Source organism: Nycticebus coucang, chromosome 16 (assembly GCF_027406575.1).
Source record: "Nycticebus coucang isolate mNycCou1 chromosome 16, mNycCou1.pri, whole genome shotgun sequence".
Lineage (NCBI taxonomy): Eukaryota > Metazoa > Chordata > Mammalia > Primates > Lorisidae > Nycticebus > Nycticebus coucang.
In genome coordinates this window covers 8,605,913-8,627,030 of record NC_069795.1, presented here as the reverse complement: position 1 = coordinate 8,627,030, position 21,118 = coordinate 8,605,913, and the positions used below count along the sequence as shown (strand labels likewise).

The 21,118-nt window shown below is 37.1% G+C and overlaps 1 protein-coding gene across 1 annotated transcript in view; it reads left to right on the top strand.

Moving 5' to 3' along the window:
- TTC3 (tetratricopeptide repeat domain 3) overlaps window positions 1-21,118 on the top strand; it is a 121,060-nt gene that overhangs the window by 9,522 nt on the left and 90,420 nt on the right. The window contains exons 2-10 of the mRNA XM_053564491.1: window positions 4,181-4,335; window positions 4,843-4,885; window positions 6,255-6,405; window positions 6,809-6,896; window positions 7,766-7,819; window positions 8,835-8,955; window positions 11,577-11,662; window positions 13,424-13,518; window positions 14,644-14,706. Coding sequence (XP_053420466.1) covers window positions 4,192-4,335; window positions 4,843-4,885; window positions 6,255-6,405; window positions 6,809-6,896; window positions 7,766-7,819; window positions 8,835-8,955; window positions 11,577-11,662; window positions 13,424-13,518; window positions 14,644-14,706 — 845 coding nt within the window. The 5' untranslated portion in view covers window positions 4,181-4,191. The remainder of the gene's footprint in view (window positions 1-4,180; window positions 4,336-4,842; window positions 4,886-6,254; window positions 6,406-6,808; window positions 6,897-7,765; window positions 7,820-8,834; window positions 8,956-11,576; window positions 11,663-13,423; window positions 13,519-14,643; window positions 14,707-21,118) is intronic.

The window sequence follows — 21,118 nt, the reverse complement described above, 5'->3', positions numbered from 1 at the left end:
GTAATTCTATAAGCGCAGCAAAATCACCCAAACAGTATTTTTTAAAGGCTAAGACCTGTTTTATTATTATTATTTGTAATTGTAGAGTCCCCCAGAATAACTGGTTCATCATAATTGAAGGAATTAAAAGTTTTTTATTTTAATATTAAATTTTAGTATTGTATTTTAATTTGTATTAGAAAAAATTTCTGTCATACCAATGTAGGATTTCTTGGTGATATTAAAATTTCTATTAAAGCAAGTTATATCTAAATTAAAATCCGAGTTATTCTAAAAGAAATTATTAAATAAACAACAGTACAGGTGACAAATGTATTACAGAGTACATCCTCTGGACCTACAGTGACTCCACAGAGATAAACCTGTGTTGATTGAAAAGTATATAAACTACTCTGAAAGATACAGGCAGGGTGCTCTGGGCTTACAAGAAAAGAGGTGTAGAAATATACTTGGTGGTAGGGGGAAGATCAGGAAGTGCTTCCTAGGATTGAGTGTGAAGGACTGATAGGCCTGAAGAGGTTCCAGAATAAGATTTGATTAGGAAGGTCAAGCAGTTGGGTATGACTGCTTCTAGGTTGTGTGTCATGGAGTGACTGGAAAGAAAAACAGGAATAGCATCACAAACGGCTTTCCATGCTTATGGTAGGGAGGTTGGACTTGATCTGAAGATGAAGGGAAGCTATTGAACAGTTTAAGCAGTAAAATGGAATGATCAGAGTTTTAGAGGATGTCTGACCAGTTAGGATACTGATTTATAAGTTAGTTCAGAGGAGAAAAGATGAAGGTACAACTAAGGAAAGTGACACTGGGCATCAAGAAGTGTGTGCGTGCTAATTTTAGATTTCTTAGGGAAGTGGAAGTGATAGGGCACAGTGGTCAGTTGGCTAGAAATGTTGAAGTCTGGGGAGTTTATATTAACTCCTAAATTTTTGGTTTGGGTAACCAGGTGCCATGTAGAGCAATTAACTAATTAAACAGCATACAGAAAGAGGAAAGAACTCAGTTTCATTTGTTTGCTTTTGAGGAAAAAGATAAGTTTGTATTTGAACTTACTAAATCTGAGGGGCTTGTGGGACATCTTGGTTAAGATCCAGTAGTAGTTGACAGGGATGTTTTAGAAGTTAAAGAGATGCAACCCAGCCTGGGGAGATTTGGGAGTCTTCAGCATTTGGAAGTTTTTGGAAGCCATTGTTTTCTATAGTGCAGTATAAGATAAATTAAAATGGTATATAGATAAGCACTTGAAAAAAATTTTAATAGCTAGGAGTTTAATGTGTATGAAATACATAACTTGCACATCAAACCTATGATCTTATGGACATTATCACTTAGGCCAAGTGAGCTCAATAAAAGGAAAATTTTAAGTAAAAATACATGTAACATGTGGAAATGACAAAAATCATGGTGAAGCTATGCAAATGATGAAAGTTCAGAAAGTACTGTCTTAAGCCATGGGTATGGTGGATGAGGTCACCCAAGGAAAGAGTAAGAGTGAGAAGAAAAGAGAGTTGACATTTGGGTGGCGGGAAATGGAGAAGAAGAGCCCATGAAGGAGACTGAGGAAGAGCAGCCAGACGAATAGGAGGAGAACCAGGAGAAGATCTTTGGATCCAAATGAAGAGTTCTGAGGAGGAAGTGGTCCACAGCGTCAAGTAAGTTGTAAGCTGAAAAGTGCTCTTTGGATTTAGCAGTTAAGGTAGACAACTTAGATGGAACCACCAAATGGGATTTTTACAAATACTCACCTAATCCTAGTGTTAATGGTAGCTGGTATTTGCAGCATATCCCATGTGCCCAGTACTCACTCTAGTAAGCACTTTACATGTGTTAACTGATTAATCAGGTAGGAAGTATTGTTATTCCCATTTGATATGTGAGGAAACTGAAGCATAGAGAGGTTAAATAACTTGCACAAGATCACATAGGAGAGCCAAGATTCAAGCCCAGGCAGTCTTGGCTCAAGTCCATTCTCTTAACCAAATTGCCACCTTGCCTCTCTAGTTAAAACAAAATAGAAAATATAAATTACACCAGTGTCGTAATTACAGTACAATTGGTGTTGTGTGTGGTATCAGTGAGATCTGCCAGGCTTGAATGACCAGCATCATACCACCGTGGCTCAGTCTGCCAGGTATGAGCACATTAATTGTATTGTAATTGACACCATGATGTGTAGGTGGAGACAGTTCTTGGCTCTTTCTGTATTTATGTATCAAAAAAGTTTGTAAGACAAGTGAGTTTAAGAGTGTGTATGTTTCCTAGCATAGCGTATGTCCCACATTATGTGCCATACTTTGGGTGCTTCAGTGTCTTATTTCTTCTGGTCATTGTTCACTTTTGGAGGTAAATTTTGTGAACTCTGGAAATATGGTTCACACAGAACAAATCAGGTTGCAGACATAGGTAACCAGTCTATTGTAGAAGGTCGTTAATGGTCTTGCTGAAAGCTGTTTCCCTTGAATGGTAAAAGTGGAAACCAAATTGTAGGAAACTGAAAGTGAATGAGAACAGAGGATTCTCAGATGGGAGAAAAAGGAGGAAGAATTCTTGATAATATGGAGGAATGGTTGTGGTAGGAGACAGGGAAGACATGAACCATAATGGCTGTTGGCTTTGGTCAGAGAGGAGCTGATCAGAGTGAAAACTGGTGATCTGAGGTGTGGCCTTGGGGAGGAAGAGCATAGCGAGTTGGGCAGAGAAGTTCATGTTAGTGGAAGAGGTAAACCACAAGGCTAGGATATTATCTGCTTGGGCCTTGATGTGGCTGGATGATGATGGGATTTGGAGGAAAGAAAAGAACATTATGAACTAGTTACCATTTTTCTTGAAATATGACAGTAACTAAGTGTTAGATAGGTGACAGTGATGGAAAAGTAGATGTAGTGAAATAGAATGTTTGAGGGAAGAGACTGTGAAATCGGAGGACCTAGTTTGAATCCTTCTAGCTTGATGACCTTGAGCAAATTATTTAATTTTACTGAGAATGTTTTCCATCCATACAGTGGTGATGATAATTGGGCCTGCCACAGAGAATTGCTGTGAGGTTTAAAGAGATAACGAATGTGAAACATTTGGTACAACATGTGACATACAGTACAAAGAGTTTGCTAAGAAGATTGTTACTGTTCTTTGCTTCTGATATTGTGAAGTCTTTATACAGCAAATAGGATGGATTGATTAAAGAAGTAGATTTGTATTTCAAGGACTAATGGTGGTCTTGCTTAGGGAAACAGAAACTTGGTAGTCCTAGTAATGGGATATAAGTGGTCAAGTGAAGAGATGTAAGGAATGCTGTTAATGTGCTGGTGATGACAAGAAGAGAAGGCCATTACTTGGGCAAGAGATAATAGTAACAAAAATGCTGTATTTTTCAGTGATGTATTATTGAATTTGCGCTTCAGGAAAAAACATCCCTTAGTCTGAAACTTTAGCACTAATTACTCTTTTCCTCCATTAAAATATTTGTAAAAAAATGGCTTTTTATAATGTGAGGATTTCTTTCCTCTTTGCAACGTCTGTGTGTTGAAATAGTTGTGAGGGTGTTAGGAGCTGGAATTGTTAGGAGGATGGAAGATCTGGACAAGGCATTGGGGACTTAGGAGGTTGACGGACTCACCCCTACCACTCTACCCTCACTCCTTTGCCCAAGGCAGAAACACACTGAACGATAGATAGTAGAATATGAGCAGCTGACAGGAAACAGTTTTCTCAGTGGAGTCAAGGTTTAATTCAGGTCAGTAGATGGAAAAATATAGCAGAGTTTGAATATGATGAAGTGGCACGTTTCACAGAGTGCAGGAGACATAGGTAGGGTATAACCATAGCAGTGGGAAGATGTCTTTTCTTTAGCTTGTGGGCTTACCATGTGCTAGGCACATACAAAAATGAGATGCCCTTAATTATTTTCCATCTAAGGTAGATAATGTAGACAGATTAAGAGTAGAGATGATGAATATGTGAACCTAAGGTGAGAAAGAAATAGGTGAAACTATTTGGAGAAAGGGAAAAAGGAACAGCAGAATGGGGATTATCTTCCTGAGCTCAGTGTTCGGATTGAAGTTCTTTCCTTGGGGCATAGCTTTCAGGTGTTTCTCTAATACGCCATAGAAGCTAGGAAAACTGCTTCTCAAATCATCTCAGATGATTTAATTGTTGATTTGGGTTTGTGTTGTTTCCTTAGGATCGTGCACCATGGATGATTTTGTGGAGGGAGATTTCACTGTAGCAGATTATGCCTTGTTAGAAGATTGCCCTTATGTGGATGATTGTGTCTTTGCTCCTGAATTTATGACTGATGATTATGTTCGTGTGACTCAACTATACTGTAATGGGGTGGTAAGTAGGTTTGTTATTTTTTTGTTTTTGACATTGTATCTGTTTTTTCTTTTCTGAAGTGATAAAATAGTAGTTTATTAGAAGATAGGAAAGCTTCCAACACAATGGAAATGGTACTGAACAGGTTGCCTGATGTTATGTCTTTTGTTTCTGTGGCATATTGGTTTTGACATGGAGGTACCCATGCTTTTGAAGAGGTAGTTTCAGAAGGGAAGGTAAGCAGTGACGACAATAAGAATATGGATTGCCAGAAAACATGTGAGGGTTGAAAGTGGTTTCTGACTGGGAATTAGAAAAGCTGTTAGGGAGAGCCATGGAAACAAATTCAGGAAATTCTATGAAAAAGTCCTTAAATTAAGACTCTTTTGCTAAAGATACATTCAAAGCATCAAAGTAAATGTGTACTTAAAGTTTTTAGTTTATTTCCAATAATCTTTAGATTAAAAATCAAGAACTGAACTTTTGTATTTTACCTGATAGAAATCAAAAGAATTTTTTTCTTTTTAGGGTATGCAGTATAAAGACTATGCCCAAAGTCAGAGAAATTTTGGTGAGTACATTGGTGTTTTAATGTCAGTTGAAAGGCTATAAGGAATGCCCATCCTTCTAGTCATGTCAGTATAACAGATTTATATAGGGTGGCCATAAAGTTTGTGTGCAGTTTATATTAGCTGTCTAGGGCCTGGGTGTGGTGGCTAACACCTATAATCCTAGCACTCTTGGAGGCTGAGGCAGGTGGATTGCTTGAGCTCAGGGGTTCCAAGATCAGCCTGAGCAAGAGGGATACCCTGTTTCTAAAATTGTGGCAAGCAACTGTAGTCCCAGCTACTTGGTAGGTTGAGGCAAGATCACTTGAGCCCAAGAGTTTGAGGTTGCTGTGAGCTATGATGCCATGGCACTCTACCCAAGGCAACAAAGTAAAACTGAGTCTCGAAAAAAAGATAGTTGTCTATTTTAAGTTGTACACAAACTTTATGACCACTCTATATATCTTTTAAAAATGTAGTCTTACAGGTTGGGCGTAGTGGCTCATACCTATAATCCTAGCACTCTGGGAGTCCAAGGAGGTTGGATTGCCTGAGCTTAGTGGTTTGAGACCAGCCTGAGCTGAAGTGAGACCCTGTCTCTAAAAATAGCCAGGCACTGTTGTGGGTGCCTATAGTCCCAGCTACTCAGAAGGATCTGAGTAGCTCAGAATCACTTGAGACCAAGAGTTTGAGGTCTGAGCTGTGACACTACGGCACTCTACTAAGGGCCTCAAAGTGAGACTCTGTCTCAAAAAAAAAAAAAAAAAAAGTCTTACTATTGTTTCACTAGAAATCAATCTTTTTTCATTAAAATAGAATTTTAGCTAATAGTTAAATATTCTCTTTTTTTTTTTTTTTTTTTTTTTTTGTAGAGACAGAGTCTCACTTTATGGCCCTCGGTAGAGTGCCGTGGCCTCACACAGCTCACAGCAACCTCCAACTCCTGGGCTTCAATATTCTCTTTTTTTTATGAGACAGAGTCTCACTATGTCACCCTTGGTAGAGTGCTGTGATGTCACAGCCCACAGCAACCTCAAACTTCTGGGCTTAAGTGATTCTCTTGCCTCAGCCTCCCAAGTAGCTGGGACTACAGGTGCCTGCCACAATGCCCAGCTATTTTTTGGTTGTAGTTGTCATTGTTGTTTGGCAGCCTGGGCTGGATTTGAACCCGCCAGCTCCAGTGTATGTGGCTGGTGACCTAGCTGCTTGAGGTATAGGCACTGAGCCTAATATTTAAATACTCTTAACATCTAACAGGTTAAAATATTTCTTCCATTCATTTCCTGTCTTTCCATATTCATTTTTACCTTTTACCTTTTTACTAATAATAGTATTGATTTCATTCCAAAATGAGGTACAGATAATAATTTTAAACTTTTTTTTTAAATTAAGAATTTGACATCTGCAGTATATGGTGCAGTAAACCAATTTCTGTCCGGCAAGATTATTGTGATGCCATTAAAATAAACATCTTCTGGCCACTTCTGTTTCAACATCAAAACAATTCTATAATATCACGATTGCATCCCTGTCTGGAAACCAAGTAAGTTGCTATATGTTACTCATTTTGTATAAACATGATAAGCATGTTGCTCAGTACTGAGAAATGCCAAGTGCAATGGAAGGCTTATTTCTCATTCTTGTTCAATTTTACTTTTGTTTGGTAGAAAAAAAAATACTTGGGATTTGCATATGAGTTAATAACTGTAATGTTACAATCAATGCAATTGTGAATTAGTATTAGTAGACTTAAAGCTGAGTTAGGGAAAATTCATGTTTGTTTACAAATATTTAGTTACAGTACAGGAGAGAGCTTATTGTCCTAGAGTGAAGAAAAAGACTTAGTTTTTTCCAGTAGTTTCGATATAACATATAGTTAAGCATGAAGTTCAATGAATTTGTACATATGAGAACCTAATCTTTTAAATAATAAATTTGTCTTTAAGCAATTCTCGTGCTTCTGAGATAAGTTTGAAGAAATTACAACATCTTGAGTTGATGGAAGATATTGTGGATTTGGCAAAGAAAGTTGCTGTAAGTGGTAGAATGTAGGGTTTTTTTCACCCCTATTTAAAGAATATAAATAATATGGTATTAGGTCCATATTACTAGGTTTATAGCAGTTAACTGGTAATAGTTTTGGTTAACCTGAGTTGATTCTGCCATCCATGAGTGCGTGCTCAGTATTCAGGAGATAGGGTGATGGTGGCTGTGGTTCTGGCGTGCCATGTTGGGAACCAGGACTGCTGCTTGTCATTAAAGGATAGGAGTTAGAATTTGTCACACACGAAAGTGGCCCCTGGTTCATAGAAATCTTTCTCACAGGTTCTAAAAGTGATGGGCTCTATCTTTTGACACAAAAACATGCCATCTCAACAAATATTTTGTTTTTGGGGGGTCAGGGGTAGACTTTATCAGGGCAGATTTGAAGAGGTGTCTTTGTATTATGTTGAGAGCTTATTTTTGTTTTCTTTTTTTTTTTTTGAAAGCCATTTGATAATTTTTCTTATTTCACTTGGTTATGGAGCTAGCTGGAATTGTTCTTGGTACTATTCTGATTATAAACTTAAATTTAGAAAGGGCCTTCTGATATTTATTTCCTGCATATAATTCCTTGTAGTAACTTACAAGCCAATGTTTATAAAAAAAATCTAGGTACAGTGAACCTTAAGAATCCACAGTTCTAAAAGTTACACTAAACATTTTACCACTAGAAATCAGTGGAAAACAATTCCTGAATTCTTGTTTTAGGTTCTTTAGGGTAAATTTGGTCATGTGCTTGTGGGAAGTGTACTGGTATGCACATATACTTGTATTCCTAAAATGCAGGATATTTTTCCATTAGAAAATTCAAGTATAATTGAATAAGGGAAAAAATGTTTTGTTCTTTTTTTATTTTTCAGAATGATTCATTCCTTATTGGAGGTTTATTGAGAATTGGTTATAAGATAGAAAATGTAAGTGTAAAACCCAGCACATCCACTGTGAATAAGTGACAATCATCACACTGCTCATTGCCCCATATGTGGAATCCACACACTTACTGTGTTATGTGTAGTATTGGTGTAGTATTTATTTCTGTATTTTCCTTGTGCATTCTCCTCAGGGGGTTTGCATTATTTTCATTTCCCCCCATATGTGGTATAATTTTGAGCCGCTTTTACAAGTTGATTCTTTCTTCTCTTTTAGATTATATACCTGGCTTATGTTTCCCCAAATGAAATTATTAAACCCCTGGTATGAATATTTTTTGATATATAATTACCAGATCATCTCCAGATTTAATGATAAACCAAATTTTAATGCTACTGGTGACATGAACATCTATGTTTCTCTTAAGCCTGATACCAATATTGTTTACACAACTATTTAATTTCTGAAATCATTTCAGACATTAGAAGTACAAATAACATTTCCGTGAATTGTTGATCCTTAATAAAGTATCATTGCACTGAGTGCCCATTTTGGCCAGCCACATCCTCTTCTTATTAATCTCCTTATTCTTGTGTTTGGCGTAGACCATGTAAAACGTGTAGTTCCTTTGCTAACCTAGATCGGTGTCTTTAATCTTGAGTTGAGGATGAAAGTCTTAGTTTAGATGAGCTCTGAGAACTGTCCACTTCGTATTGCCTGCCACCCCAGGCAGCCTCTGGCCAGGCTGTCTACCTAAGATTCCAAATCTGTAATTGCTGTGGAAGCATTTTGAGTCCTGAGGCTAGCCTGAGGTCACCTAAAGAGGAAACATATGTGAGTCCATGACGTCTGTTAACTTGTACCTCACAGTCCAGCAGCTCTAGGTTGCATGGTGGAGTAATGAAAATGTGAAGTTGTAGAAATTTTGTACCAAAGGTCTGAAATACTTGTAGTCAGTAAAATACCAGTAATTAATTATTCAGTAAATACTTACATTTCAAAGTAAATTTGCTTAGAATTAAAACCCAAATCCCATTCTTCATTCCTCTTTTAAAACAGAAAATCTTGGCAATGGAAGAAGCTTTGAACTGGATAAAATATGCAGGCGATGTAACAATTCTAACTAAATTAGGATCGGTTGATAATTGTTGGCCTATGTTAAGAGTTTTCTTTACTGAATGTAAGTATAAGTACTTTAAATTATTACTTGACTCAATTTTTAAAGGTATTATTTGGGAAAAGGGAATGTATAGTTATAAGATTTCTGATTTATTTTAGGATTTAAAAAAGTATTTGTTTCTTGTTATGTAAAACGTGTAGTTCCTGGATAAGAGAACCTTAACCCAGTGGTTAATTTTATCCTGTATATCCTATCTTAATTATTTTTATGACATACTTTAAAAAATTTTACCTATGGATGTCGTAGGGAGACCACAACTAAGGCTCGTATATTCTTTCATAAGAAAAAATACCAGAAGCTAAAATTGTGATTTTCTGCTATTTTATGTCTGAGGAAACTGCCTTACATATGTCTTTGTGAAATGTTTTTCTGTAAAGCATGTGAATCTCAGCAGTGTTTTTGTAGTATAGTTATGGGAATCTTGAAATAAGAAGGTTTGGCTCTTTAGTAGATCTTGACCAATAATTTGCCATCTCCATTGAAAAGAGGGCAAATTTTGCACTGTGTTTTAGACATTCATTTTTAAAATTTTTATATTTTTGGAGACAGGGTTGTGTTCTGTCACTCAGACTGGAGTGCAGTGGTTCACTTACAACTCACTGCATCCTTGAATTCCTGCCACTTTTGCACTCCCCAGGCGGGTCACTGTCCCTTTCAATAAACCTGGCTTGAATGTCTCCATTCCTCTGAGGTCTTATCTCTGGGTGCCACTGCTTAACACCTTTCAAGGTCTTGCTTGCTGCGTTGCCCAGGCTGGTCTCAAACTTCTGGCCTCAAGTGATCCTCCTGTCTTGGCCTCCTGAATAGCTGGGATTACAGGTGTGCACCATTGTGCATGGTAAATTTTGCATTATTAACTTAAGTACTAGAGAAGAATTAAGCTAAAAAGAAGACAAATCTTTCTGATAGGTTTATCAGACACTGGAATGTATTACTCTGATTGAGGCTATTCTTTTCATTTGGAGGCCTTTAATAATAGGCAGTTTTATGGTAGAAGTAGAGAAGCACCTCTAGGCACACCATTGTAGACTCACTTGTAATTCTCTTTCATATTTATGATAGCCTTGCAAGGTGGATTATCCTTATTTTAGAAGTGAGCACACTAAGTTTTTGAGAGGTTAAGTGATATGTATGCAGTCTAATAAGTAGCAGAACCTAGATGAGAAGTCAAGTCTCTCTGATCTCAAAGCTCAGGCTTTTCTCCTGTAATCTCATCTGTGCCTTGATATTAATTTACTTTATTTCATGGCCTGCCAGGGATTTTTCCTCCCTCCCTCTCCTCCTCCCTTCCCTTCCCATCCCTTTCCTCTGTTTCTTTTCTTTCCTGTTTTTCCTGTCTTTCTGTCTTGAGACAGAGTTTTACCTGGTAGAGTACCGTAGCATCACAGCCTAGAGCAACCTCGAACTCGTGGGCTTAAGCAATCTTCTTGCCTAAGCCTCCCGAGAAGCTGGGACTACTGGCGCCCACCACAATGCCCAGCTTTTTTTTTTTTTTTTTAAGAGAGAGTCTTACCTCTTTGCCCTAGGTAGAGTGCTGTGGCGTCACAGCTCACAGCAACCTCAAACTCTTGGGCTCAAGCAATTCTCTTGCCTCAGCTTCCCAAGTAGCTGGGACTGTAGGCGCCTACCACAACGCCTGGCTATTTTTAGGGACAAGGTTTCACTTTGGCTTCTCGAACCTGTGAGCTCAGGCAATCCACCCACCTCAGCCTCCTAGAGTGCTAGGATTACAGGTGTGAGCCACCACGCCTGGCTTCAGTATAACATTTTATTCATTAGAGTCAAAATACTGAATGATGACATTTAAAATTATTTTTTACAAGTTGAGCATCAAAAATCTGAAATCTGAAATGTTCCAGAATTCAAAACTTTTTGAGCTTTGATATGATGCTCAAAGGCAATCTTCACTGGAGCAGTGTGAATTTCAGATTTTAGGATTTGGGATGATCAGTGGGTACAAGTATTCCAAAATTGAAAGTATCCCAAGTCTGGGTGGTGCCTATGGCTCAAAGGAGTAGGGCGCTGGCCCCTGGAGGTGGGAGGTTCAAGCCCAGTCCCGGACAAAAACTGCCAAAAAAAAAAAAAAAAGAAAGAAAGAAAATATCCCAAATCTGAAACACTAATGGTCCCAAGGATTTTGGATAAGAGATACTCAAGCTATATATTAAATACATTTTAGAAAGTAGTTTTCCACGTTTTTGTTTTTATACATATTTACTGAATCCTGTGTCTGGTAGATCACAGGTGCTCGACAGTGTTTTTGTTGAATTGACTTAAGTAAGGTATAATGAGGTACATTGGACTATGATGTGACAGAGCATTTGTTATAACTACAATTACAACTCATGTAATGATAAACTTTTTTTTAATTGCTAGAAATAAAAATTGAGATGAGCTTCATAGCACACAGTAATGTTTTCTGTAACATTTGTCGTTTGTCAAATATAGTTAAAAACTATAATACATTTAAATGATTATAAGAAACATATGCTATTTAGAAATAATAATATTATGAACTTTATAGACTCGCCTACCTATGCTAAAAATTAAAATAGCGTCAATACCAATTCATTTTTTTTTTTTAACAAATGGTCTCTCTCTCTCCCAAAAATAAAATTTAGATAAGCATCACATAACTAAAGTTATAACAGAAAACTGTGATTTGCTGGAAGAATTTAAAGCCCAAAGTTGTGCGGATTGTATAGAGGTGAGGATAAATAAGATTTACCTGTTAAAATTTTGAATATTCAGAGTAAAGTAGTAATAGAACTGTCCTTTGAAAGCATGTAAAGAACTTAACAAAATTGAATGACATGTTTGATGGAAACTTTTTAATAGATTTTGATTTGGAAGTTTTTTTTAACCATCATGATCAGAATTTTCAAATGATTTCTAAGTAGCTAATGGAAAATTAAAATTTGATCTCATTTTTTTGAACTACAGTTATTTATTTTTTGTAGATAGGGTCTTACTATTGCTCAGGTTGGAGCACGGTGGCTCAATCATACCTCACTACAGCGTTGAACGCTGGGCTCAAGCAGTTCTCTTGCCTCAGCTTCCCACATAGCTGGAACTATTGGTGTGCCACCATGCCCAGCTAAATTTTCTTATTTTTTATAGAAATGGGGTCTTACTATGTTGCCCAGACTGGTTTCAACTCCTCCCCTGAAGCAATCTTCCCATCTTGATCTTCCAAAGTGTTGAGAAAACAGATGCAAGCCACCTGGCCTGGCCAACTATAGTCTTTCAGTTAGTTGAGAACATGGCTTTCTTGGTAACAGCTTTATGGAAATGTAATTCACATGCAATCCAATGCTCATTCACAGGAAAATGATCTTAATTCAAATTTTAAAGAAGATTAAGGGAAATATTTAATGTTTTACTGAATTCTTTAAAACCCTTGATATGATTCAGTTTATTTTAATTTATTATAAAGAATTTGAGTGTTTGAAGTGAAAAGTTTCAGTTATAGCTGCAGCATCTTTCATACATATTCTTGCTAACCTGAAATTAATCTAATCAGCACTACCTCTTTTTTGTGTGTTATTTTTATTTTTGTTTTTGAGACAGAGTCTCACTCTGTTTCCCAGGCTCCCCTGCTGTGGTCTCAGCCTCCCGAAAGCTAGGACTGTAGGCGCCCACCACAATATCCAGCTAATTAATTTTTTCTATTTTTAGTAGAGACAGGGCCTTGCTCTTGCTCAGGCTGGTGTTGAACTCCTGAGTTAAATGATCCTCTTGCCTAGGTCTGATTTATGTATTTTTTAAGCATTAAATTAAAGTTTATGAAATAATGTCACATTTACTAACCTAAAGTTAAATTTCTACTTTGTATCTACTTTTTAATCTGCCATACTGTTGCTGATAAGGTATATTTAAAAATGAATCTACTAAATACTGCACACAGTTTTTAGTAACTAATCATAATATGATAGTTTTTTTTTTAATATGATAGTTTTATTTACTTTTTAACATTCCTTTAACAAAGTTAGTGTTGAGTCACTAGAGATAGGTTTCTTTAAATATATACATTAAAATAATGGGTATTGCATTCTCATTTTCTTTTTTTTTTTTTTTTTTTTGTAGAGACAGAGTCTCACTGTACCGCCCTCGGGTAGAGTGCCGTGGCGTCACACGGCTCACAGCAACCTCTAACTCTTGGGCTTACGCGATTCTCTTGCCTCAGCCTCCCAAGCAGCTGGGACTACAGGCGCCCGCCACAACGCCCGGCTATTTTTTGTTGCAGTTTGGCCGGGGCTGGGTTTGAACCCGCCACCCTCGGCATATGGGGCCGGCGCCCTACTCACTGAGCCACAGGCGCCGCCCTGCATTCTCATTTTCTATATAGATAATCCCCAAGGTTATTTCTTATATCAAAAATAGAAACTCAGATCCATTTTTCCTAGGTATTGGGTCTTAATTATCTTTGGAGCTAATTGATGGGTCTTCTTTCACATTGGTTTCTCAGCAAGGAGAATTAATGAAAATGAAAGGAAATGAAGAGTTTGCCAAAGGAAGATTTGATATAGCTATTATCTATTACACCAGAGCCATTGAATATAGGTAAGACCAAAATAGAACAATGAGATTCTTTTTATGTGGCAGATCAAGTTAGAAGGCTACTCAAGAGAAATAAAAAAGCAAGACGAGGAATTGGAGACTATCTTTCAATTTGCTATGCAGAATAGATTTTCTCATCTTTAGGCATTAGAAGCATTAGAGATGGCTTGAGTATGGGAATGTAGTCAGGTATAATATCTCAAGGAAATTAGGCAAAATTGTGGATTGGTTCTGTCTTCTTCCATTTTCTTTCAAACTTCCCAATACAGAGTCATCTCTTTTGTCTTGTTCTCATTTTGCCATCAACCAAGTTCTTGCAAATTATTAACTGATGAAAAAGAGATAGGACTTAAGGTGCCATCTGTTTTGCTTTTTTTAGGTGTTTTGCTTTCTAAGAGATAACTTTTAAAGACATTGTTGAGAACATGCACGTGTTCTCTGTACCATGTCTTGTTTTTGTTTAGCTGCTAGAATTCATAGTTTTCCTTCAAATGTGCCTCATATTCTGCTCCTGCTGATGCCCTCAGCTGGACCGCTTAATACTGTAGCAGCCGTGGAGAGTTCTCTCTAGACGTGGCTGTCTTTTCTTTCTTGCCGATTTCTGCAGGGAATGTATGAGTCCAGTAGGTATGCAACATCTGAAAGGCTGCTGCTCTTTTATTTTGAGGAAGAGGTAGAAGAAAGGGGGAATAAATTACACTACACATAGATAAAACTAAACAGAACAAAATTTGAAATGAAACTATTTAAGTTACTATTCCGATTTATAGGCTTTGTTTGTCCATGTGGCACAGGCTGACTTGCATAAATAGCCCTGTCCCCTGAAGTTACAGCATACTTTTGTGGTTCACTAGCTCTTTAATATGTCTTAGTTGATCCTCACAGCAGCCCTGTGAATTAGAGCAAGTGGAATTATCTTCATTTTTAAAACAGGGAAGTTTAGGTTGGTTTGAACAATGTTACTTAGTTAAGAGTTGAAGGAACTGGAACTTAGTTAATATTCCAAGTCATCTGCCACACAGATGGAAAGTCTTTAAAAAAATTTCATTCCATTTTCTGTGCAGTTTTTGTTTGTTCAATGTATTATGTGCTTTACTGATGAACCTCTGTTTTGTTTTTTTTTTTAAGACCTGAAAACCACCTTCTTTATGGTAACCGAGCTCTTTGTTTTCTTCGTACTGGACAGTTTAGGTAAGTTGGTTAAAGTATTCCAGTCGCTGAATTACTTATTATGCTAAATACCCATTTTGGGAGATATTTCTGTTTGGCAGGTATGCAAGAAAATCCTTGAATAGCTTTTTGGCAGAAATACTTAAATGGTTTAAGGAGGCTACTGTAGGCTTGACAGTCTATGGTAACAGTGGCAGCAGCAGCTGTTCTGAGTGCAAACATGTTATGTATTATTTTAGGTGCTTTATATATGGTATTTAATTCTCACAGCATCTATAATAGGTAGGTCATGTTATTTTCCACATTTTATATAGCATTTTATATAGATCTTGAACAAAGTCTGTATTGATAACAATTATAATATATTGCCTCCTTTTGTTCTATTTAGTTAACCTATATAGTCTGAAATAAGCACTTTTGTTATATTCTCTTTCTATAAAAAGTTAAGTAAATGATCTTCATAAGTGAAAGAAAGCAAAAATATTTAATGGTATGAGTGGAATCATAACTCTTAGTTCCTTATGTTGAATTTGAACTGAGTTTTTATTAGTTGAGAAAGATTAAGAAAGACACTGTATCATGATTTTATTATTTCTTAGTTTTAAAATTTTAGGCCATAAATTATAAGCATTGCTACTGAGCAGTGTAGACTATTGTGTTTAATTATGTCCTGCCTTGGTTCGGCACCTGTGGCTCAAGCAGCTAAGGCTCCAGCCACATAACACTTGAGCTGGCAGGTTCGAATCCAGCCTGGGCCCGCCAAATGACAATGACGGCTGCAACCAAAAAATAGCTGGGCATTGTGGCAGTTGTCCTAGCTACTTAGGAGGCGGAGGCAGGAGAATCACTTGAACCCAAGAGTTGGAGGTTGCTGTGAGCTGTGATGCCACAGCACTCTACCCAGGGCGACAACTTGAGGCTGTCTCAAAAAAAAAAAAATAATAATAATAATTATGTCCTGCCTTACTGTTAGAAGGGTTTAAAGTGTATTCAAGAATATGTCCATACAGTAGAAGAATATTGAAAACAAACTAGAAAACCAAGTCAGAGCTTGGGATCCTCAGTACAAAGCTGCAGAGGCATAAAGTCCCCACACAGCTGTTGGTTGTCACTCATATTGTGTCTGACCCTCTGTTGTCAAAAATGAAAAGGGAAAAATTGACAAGTTATTTCATTCTCTTTGTCTTAAAAAAAAAACAGGGTACCAACTGCTCTGGTGAAACTGTGTTTTCTTAGTGTTTACTTCTAACAGGAGTTTCTTACATGGCTTACAGGTATTAATTGAGTGATGGAGTAGACAGTAATGTCAGCACCATTCCTGTTCATAGCATAAACTCAATGAAAGGGCAGTTTTAGGTTTCACAAATAAGTCTTTTGGTGAAAATTTCTCATGAAAGTTGATAGCAGTTGTTTTTCAGTAAAAGCACTTACGTTGGCATGTGGGAAGGGAGGAGTGGGACGGTGGTATATTCCAAGTATGTAGCTTTAAAAATAACATTTACTGTGTTTTTCTTTTATTATAAACAGAACACATTCTCATGGTAGAAAATTTGGAAAATACAAGAGTTTAAAAAGAAGAAAATAAAAATCACCAGTAATCCAACCACCTTGGAGAATACCGCTGTATTAACGTTATGCAGCTTTTAGATGGCTTAAGCCGTGGATAAACCGAGGCTATCTAGACTAGAGGAATGGATGGGCTTGACACAGTCTTCCATCAATACCACTGTCCTCACCTGGTTCTGACAAGAAATGAGCTGCAAATGTCTTTAGATTACTGCTTCTGGTTAGGTCCAGAATTGGTGGTGAATTTGTATGCTTTCAAGATCAGATGCCTAGATTGGCTAGCCTCTTATGAAAATTGAGGCTCCTATCTGAAACCTTGCCTGGCAGAAAGTCATCCACTATTCAGCTCCAAAGGCTGAGAGGCAAACCAGGGTTTTTCTGCTTTTTTTCTTGAGTGTTGAATGCTAGACACACAAGGAGGATCCTCCTAAAACTGTGCTTCAACAGAAGGTGAATCAAAGTAGAAATACAGAAGCTAGGTAGCTTGATGAGGGAAGGGCAAAGAACTGACTTGCAGTCCTGTCCTTGTACCTCCTTCGTGATGGTCCAGCTTGTGGTTTAACACCATCTACGTTGTTGCTAGAGTCAGGTCAGCATTACTGAGAGCCTTTGTTCCTATTCAGGCAATCAGTATGTATCAGATGCCTATTTACAAAGTGTGGTGTCACACTGGTTTTGCTGGTGTTTCTTACCTTTTCACATTGTTTATATGATTTGCTCAATAATATAGGGATATTTTCAGACTCTATAGTATATATCACTTCTGATCAAGTGCTAGCAATGTGACTTGAGAAAATAACACACTGCTGGTAATCGGATGTGCAATTAACACAGGGGACCCATGCTCTGTAAAGGTCTTTTAGCTGAATTACCAAGGTTGAGATGATTTGAAGCTCTCACATCAGAAAGATGCTAGATCTGCCTTTGGAATCTGGCTGAGCAGCTGCAGGGACAGCTAGTGGTACAGCATCTGGCCTCCCCCAATTTAGTAAGAATGCACCATGCAACTGTTCTACAAGGCTAGGCTTCTTTGCTGTCTTAAAAGCAAGAATTGAGTTGTCCAAAGAGAACAGAAATGGAACATTTTACTGTAGTAGGAAAGAAAGGAATAAAAGAATTGAAGTCATGAATGCTAAAATTTCTCAAATTATTAAATTCTAAAAGATTAGAAATTGAAACATTAAAGGAAAAAGATTCAATTTAAAAGATAACTGACAAGATTAATATCTAAAATGGGAAAAGTAATAATACTCTATCTTAAATACAGCTGTCAATGTTCTGAGCACTTTATGCTTGTTAACTTGTAAAACACTCATGACTGTGAGGTGGTGCTGATGCCTCTTTGCAGATGAATAAACCAAACCATAGAGAGGCCAGACAAAGCGTCCATGGTCACTGGGTGAGTAGGCTGGAGCCAAAAGTTGAGCCTGGATGCAGTCTCTGATAAGAATCACTGTGGGAAAGTGATGGTAGAGTAAAAGGGGAATGTGAAAATAAAAAAAATTAAAAATAAATGGTCATAATAATCAAACAACTATGAGGAAATTATTAAAAACTGAGTTTTTCTCTCATACCTATCAAATTGGCAAAACTTTAAATGTTTTATAATACAAAGTGTTTGAGAGGATGTGGAACAAAGGAAACTTTCATACTTGGCTGGAGAAAAGTGTAAATTGGTACAATCATTTTGGAGAGCAATTTGACAAGGTGAAGATGTACATACTCTGCAGCCCATTTCTAGGCTCATTCTCTCCTAACTCTCAAATGTGTACCCAAGAAGATATGTACAAGCCTTTACTATAGCATTGTTTGTAAGAGTAAAGAAATGGAAACAACCTAAATGTCCATCAGTAAGGGAATGGATAAATTATGGTATATTCATACAATGGAATTCTATATGGCAGTTAAAATGAATGCAATGTTGAGTGAAAAAGTAAGGTACAGAATGATTTGTACAGTGTGGTGCCATTGATTAATGTTTTAAAACATGCAAAACAATATGCATGTCCACAGCTAACACAGAGTTTGTATGAAAAATGTTTTCTATATGCATGGGCATGTTAAATACCAGGGAGTGGCTGTATGTGGGGAGAGAAGGAGGGAAAAGGAGAGATGGGAGGAATGGTACACCATGGACATCAACTGCAACAAACTTCTGCAAGAAGAACTGAAGTAAATATGGCAAAATGTTAATTTCTTGCTAAGCTGGTACACGGTAGTGGGTGTTCATTTTGTAAATGTTATTCTGTGTACTTTTATGTATATCTGAAATACTTGATAAAAAGTAAAACGAAGTGTAATTTAAAATGCATATGGTAAGAACAAAAGAAAAACAAAAACAGCAATCACTAAATATCAAGGATAAAATAAGTGAAAAATGAAAGGAGAGAAAAATATTTTAAGACCAGTGGTGGGATGGGATGGGGCACGGGGGTCGGGAGAGCCTGAAGTGAGATATGTATGGGGAAACAAACGCTTCATTTGGAAATGGTCACGGTGGCGGTGATGGTGACTTTAATGCCACAGTTTGTAAATCATACCATCTTGGGTGGTTGTAAGTGAGGCCAGAGCCTATCAGAACCTCTCCAGGTCTATGGATATTATCTTTGGGAAATGCTGGGGTGGGGACTGTACTGCCTCCTTAGCCCTGGGCCCAGTAGCTTCTCTGGGAGTCCTTCAGGCTGAGAAGTGTGTGCATCTTGGGACCCCTGGCTTGGATGAGTCCCTTTTATTCTGTCTAGAAGTGTACTTTTCAAATACAGTTTGGTAACCGTAATGTCGTTTAGATAGTTATAATTGAAGTAATGGGAAATTTTCAGTTGAGAGAAGGATGCAGAGAAAGGCATCGTCATGTCTGTAATTTGTACAGTTTCAGCAGCTTATGCAATATATGATTAGGTTTTACCCACCCACTTATTATTTAATTCATTCTTGGGGGATGCACATGTGGAAAATTCAGATTCTTCAGTGGAATGTGATGAATTGTGTATGGGGAAATACAACTGGAGAAAGGAAAAACTTAGCCTTGAATGATTTTTTAATTTGCTTTGGAAAATCATGTATTTTTTAAACTTGGTATTTACTTGATCTTTTGGTATTTATTTAACTTTTGACCCATCATCTGATATTCCCTTCTATTAGACCCCAGCTGGGATTAGTAGCAGACAGATGAGACTTTATATAATTCTAACATTTTTATTTTCCTAAATTTCTTTTGGACCTGAGGTGTAAAGCAGCTGACCTGTGTGTTTCTATGAGAAGTCTTGTGTGTTGGTTTGCTGATTTATTCATCACTCTGTTCTCTAAGTGGTCTATTTAGTTGTGCTTACAAGATATTTAGAATATGCTTTTGAAGAAAATATTTATTTTTAAAAAGTCTTCTTTAGGGTGCACCCTTCTTTTAAAAAAGCAGTAATAAATGCACCTGATAAAAAATTAAAAGTAAAAAAAAGGTAAACTGAAAACCCTTGCCCAACTCAGACCTCTTTCCTAATCCCTCTCTTCAGATCCTGTGTATTTCCTTATTTTATGTCTATATAAGTACTTACTACATTAATCCAAGTGAAATTGCCATTTTTGTAAGTCAGAATATAGGCATATAGGCAATTTAATTTGGTTTAATGTGTTTTTTTTTTTTAATGGATAGGGTCATACACTTTATACATCTTGCTTTTTTAAAATTTAAATCTTGGGGTTTGTTGCATGTCTATTTATATAGAGATTTACCTTGTTATTTTTCTTTGCTGCAGAGGATTTTACTAGATAGATTATTCATGTAGTCCATTAGATTGTATTAGCGTGTGTGTGTGTATATATATATATAATATATTAGTTGGTGTAGTATATGTGCTCAATTTGTATTTACATATAGATTATTTGTAATTATTTTTATTGTAGTTTTTTTTTTTGTTTTTGATACACAGTCTCATTATGTCGCCCTCGGTAGAATGCCGTAGTGTCATAGCTCACAGCAACTTCAAATTCTTGGGCTTAAGCGATTCTCTTATCTCAAGCCTCTCAAGCTGGGACTTACAGGCGCCCACCACAATGCCCAGCTATTTTTTTGTCGCAGTTGTCATTTAGCTGGCCCAGGCCAGATTTGAACCTGCCAGCCTGGACCTTACCCACTGAACTGGAGGTGCCACCCTATATTGTAGGTTTCTTTATTAGTATGTAGATGATTTCTAGTTTTAAAATTTGTGTTATATATATGCACCTATATAATGATTATCTTTTTGTGTTTTACACTCAAGTATATCTGTGGGATAAATTCCTGTTAAATTTCTTTTACTCAGTTGGATGAAAGAGCACATATAATTTTAATTTCAGACAAATCTAATTTTTATTAAATAACATATGTTTATTCAGTTGATGGTTGTAAGTCACTGCATAATGACTCACCATTATACCTGACTCCTGCTTTTGTAATTTCTTTGTTGATCTGGTCAGGTTCTGAAAGTATTGCTTTGTAATTGGGGAGAAAAGGCAATAATCCTTTTATGGCTTGCAGAGTTCTATACAGTATGTATTTATGTTGTGGTTTGAGAGAGTCAATAAATAGCATCTCCTCCTTGTAAATCCAGAATCAGCTGAGAGATGGATGTAGAAGATGAGCAAATGGTAATCAGATATTGCCTACGTTACAGATGCAGATGTCAGTGAACAGGGCCACTAGTTGCCCACGGTAATAGAACTGGGCAACAGAAGCTCTTGTGAGCTTTAAGTTTGGGGAAAAAAGGGAGTCCAGTGTCCTATCGATGTTTTAATTCCCAGAAAGTGAGGAAAAAAAGAGGCCAAGACACTTACGATCAGCAGCCCTCCCCCACTATTAGATATTATCACAGGGAGAGGAGAGGGCTCTTCGGGA